The sequence below is a fragment of the Tarenaya hassleriana genome, unplaced genomic scaffold, assembly GCF_000463585.1.
Source record: "Tarenaya hassleriana unplaced genomic scaffold, ASM46358v1 Cleome854, whole genome shotgun sequence".
In the NCBI taxonomy this organism is placed as follows: domain Eukaryota; kingdom Viridiplantae; phylum Streptophyta; class Magnoliopsida; order Brassicales; family Cleomaceae; genus Tarenaya; species Tarenaya hassleriana.
The window spans coordinates 6,882-10,904 of NW_010970964.1; the positions used below are offsets into that span (position 1 = coordinate 6,882).

The 4,023-nt window shown below is 41.4% G+C and overlaps 1 protein-coding gene across 1 annotated transcript; it reads right to left on the minus strand.

The window, feature by feature from the left end:
* Positions 1-2,984: 2,984 nt before the first annotated feature.
* On the minus strand, positions 2,985-3,854 carry LOC104803388. The gene has a single exon (XM_010527318.1). The coding sequence runs from the start codon at positions 3,852-3,854 to the stop codon at positions 2,985-2,987; it is 870 nt and encodes a 289-aa protein (XP_010525620.1).
* Between the last annotated feature and the right edge of the window lie 169 nt (positions 3,855-4,023).

Consider the following 4,023-nt stretch of genomic DNA (forward strand, 5'->3'; position numbering starts at 1 on the left):
TAGAGTGAATTGAAACATTTTTAGAGTCCGTCGAAACATGTTTACAGTGCATCGAAACATACTTAGAGTGCATCCAAACATGTTTAGAGTGCATCCAAACATACTTAGACTGCCTACAAACAGTTTTAGAGTGCATCAAAAAATGGTTAGAGTGAATCGAAACATTTTTAGAGTGCGTAGAAGCATATTTAAAGTGCGTCGAAACATGTTTTGAGTGCGTCCAAACATGTTTAGATGCATTAAAACATTTTTAGAATACGTTGAAACATGTTTAGAATTCGTCTAAACATGTTTAGAGAGCATTAAAACATTTTTAGAGTGCGTAAAACATTTTTACAGTGCGTAAAACATTTTTACAGTGCGTAAAACATTTTTACAGTGCGTCGAAACATGTTTAGAGTGCATCCGAACAGTTTTAGAGTGCATCCAAACAGTTTTAGAGTGCATCAAAACATTTTTAGAGTGCACCGAACCATATTTAAAGTGCGCCGAAACATGTTTTGAGTGCGTCCAAAGATGTTTAGAGTGCATTAAAATATTTTTAGAATACGTTGAAACATGTTTAGAGTTCGTCAAACAGTTTTAGAGAGCATTAGAACATTTTTAGAGTGCGTCGAAACATATTTAGAGTGCGTCGAAACATACCAAATGATACGAACCCGGATCGACGAATCTTAGAATTAGGTAAGCAGGATAGTAGATGGATGTTCAAAAACCCACTAACGACACGTGAACCGAATCTAGGACTTGTTCCAGTCACAAGAACGCCCTAAACCCAATCCAGACCCGGTTAGAGAACCTTTGAAACTAGCGAAGATGCCACAAACACCTGGTGGTAAAAGTGTTTGATAAGTCAAAAGAACACTACCTCAAACCTTACGAAGTTTAGAGTTAGTACTCAAGAACATAAGAAGAAACCTCTCAATTCAATAATCTGAGTTTTACATGATAGATGCTCCCTTTTTATAAGGAAAGGAAACATTGAAAAACTAAGAAAAATAAAAGAGTTTGCTGAAAATAAAGAAGACTAAAAACAAGACAATTATAGTTCCAATGTAGTCAAAAAAATGACCACATTTATTGCACAATGACCAGAATTCGTAGCTCCTTTTCTTCCATGTTTTCCAAGCACTCTTTTGGGCTCATTTTGCTTCATTTGGGCTGATTTGGGCCTCAAGTATGTTAACCAAGGGATGGGCTTGAGTTTGGGCTGATTCCACTTGATTTTGAAGCCCAAACTCTTCTTGAAGTAGCATTGTAAATGTTTCCTTCAACCTCTTTGCCTTGGCGCGAGTTATGGGACCGTCACTCTTCAATTTCTGTTCCAAGAGCTCCTTTCGATCCGCTTGAGAATCTCCAGCTCCCGTTCTCTTGTCGTCTCTCCCGTGCTTCCCGATGTCCTCATCATTCCCTTCCTCTTGAAAGGGATTTGCCCTCAAATCCGAATTATCATCTGCATCAAAACGAGCTAAGTCAGCAACATTAAACGTAGAGCTAATGTTGTACTCACCTGGAAGTTCAATCTTATAGGCATTGTTGTTGATTCGTTCGAGAACTTTGAATGGTCCATCTCCCCTCGGCATAAGCTTGCTCTTCCTCTGATTTGGAAACCTTTCCTTGCGCATATGAATCCACACCATGTCTCCTGGCTCGAACGTAACTTCCTTGCGCCCTTTGTTTGCTTGCTTAGCGTATTGCTCCGTGCGTCGCTCAATATTCTTCCGGGCCGCTTCATGAATCTGTTTTACAAACTCAGCCTTGTTCTTTCCGTCAAGGTTAGTCATTTCGCTCATCGGCAATGGCGAAAGATCCAATGGTGTTAGTGGATTAAAACCGTAAACGATTTCAAAAGGCGAGTAACGCGTAGCACTATGCACAGATCGATTATATGCAAACTCAACATGCGGTAGACAGTCTTCCCACGTTTTAAGGTTCTTTTTAATTAAAGCACGCAACAACGTAGAAAGAGTCCTATTCACCACTTCCGTTTGTCCATCGGTTTGTGGATGACAAGTCGTCGAAAAGAGTAGCTTAGTCCCTAATCTTCCCCATAGAGTCTTCCAAAAGTAACTTAGGAACTTAGTATCTCTATCCGAAACAATCGTCCTGGGCATGCCATGCAACCGAACAACTTCTCGAAAGAACAAATCAGCAATATGGGATGCATCATCGGTTTTATGACAAGGTATGAAATGTGCCATTTTCGAAAACCTATCAACCACAACAAACACAGAATCCTTCCCAGTCCTAGTTCTAGGCAGCCCAACAATAAAATCCATTGAAATATCAATCCATGGTGCACTGGGAATCGGTAAAGGCGTATACATACCATTGGGTTGTACCTTGGATTTCGCCTTCTTGCACTTCATGCATCTTCCACACACCCGTTCAACATCTCTCTTCATATTTGGCCAATAGAAGTGTTCCTGCAAAGTTAACAAGGTCTTGGCCACTCCAAAATGTCCCATGAGACCGCCTCCATGAGCCTCTTGAACAAGCAAATCTCGCATAGAACAATTAGGCACACAAAGTTTGTTCTCACAGAATAAATATCCTTCAAAGCGATAATATTTTCCACTTGCAACCTTTTCACATGCCTTGAACACATCTTGGAATTCCTGATCAGATTCGTACAACTCCTTAATATGTTCAAACCCTAGCATTCTCGCATCGAAAGAAGTTAACAACGTGTATCGTCTAGACAATGCATCAGCCACATTAATGTTTTCCTTACCTTGCTTATGTCGAATAACATAAGGAAACATTTCAATGAATTCTACCCACTTGGCGTGTCTTCGACTCAACTTGTGTTGTCCCTTTAGGTACTTGAGCGATTCATGATCGGTGTGAATCACGAACTCCTTCGACCACAAGTAGTGTTGCCACGTTTGCAGAGCCCTCACCACTGCATACATCTCTTTGTCATACGTCGAATAATTCAATTGAGCTTCGTTCAACTTTTCGTGGAAGTATGCGACTGGCCTCTATTCTTGCATCAGCATCGCACCAATTCCTACACCAGAAGCATCACATTCGATCTCAAATGTTTTCTTTGGAACTAGAATTACCGGTACGGCACATGGCGACATGCTCTCCCGAACATAACCTTTCTCCAGGAGTTCAGTCACTTGTCGTTGAAGCTCCTTTGTTTCATCTGGGTTAGTACGGTACGCTGGTTTGTTTGGAAGGCTAGCACCGGGTACGAAGTCAATCTGGTGCTCAATTCCTCGCAAGGGTGGTAGACCATTCGGGATCTCTTCCGGAAAAACATCCTCGTAATCCTGTAACAACTTACAAACACCACTAGGCAAATAAGAGATTAGTTCATTAGCAAATAAGGCCTCCTTATACATGAGTAAAATCATCGGCCGGTTCGAAAGCATAGCTTTCTTAATCTCTCTAGCTCTCGTGAAAAGAAGAATGTTTGTCCTCTCGGGATTTCTCTCACAGGCTTTTTTCTGGGGTTTTCTCAATACCTCACCAAGTTTTAAGTGATCTACCTCATGGTCACTCGTATTCAACGCTTTTTCTCTTTTGAGTAGTGTAACTTGATCTTCGTATACCTCTTTCGGTGTGAGAGGTAACAATCGAAACCGCTTGCCCTTGGCTTCAAATGAATATCGGTTAGTGTAACCGTCATGTTTGACTCGTCTATCAAACTGCCATGGACGTCCAAGTAGCAAATGTCCTGCTTGCATGGGTACTACGTCGCATAAAACTTCATCATCATAGTCACCAATAGAGAAAGGTACCTTCACTTGCCGATGTACCTTTGTTTCTCCGCTATCGTTCAACCATTGGAGCTTGTATGGCTTAGGATGCCGAGTGGTAAGCAATCCCAATTTTGTAACCATAGACTCACTTGCTACATTGGTACAGCTTCCTCCATCAATTATCACACTACAAAGCTTCTCCTGAATAAACCCGCGAGTGTAAAAGATATTCTCTCGTTGCTCGATAGACTCCACTTTGGTTTGCAAATTCAAGGCACGCCTTGCAACCAACAGATCACCCCTAGGAGCG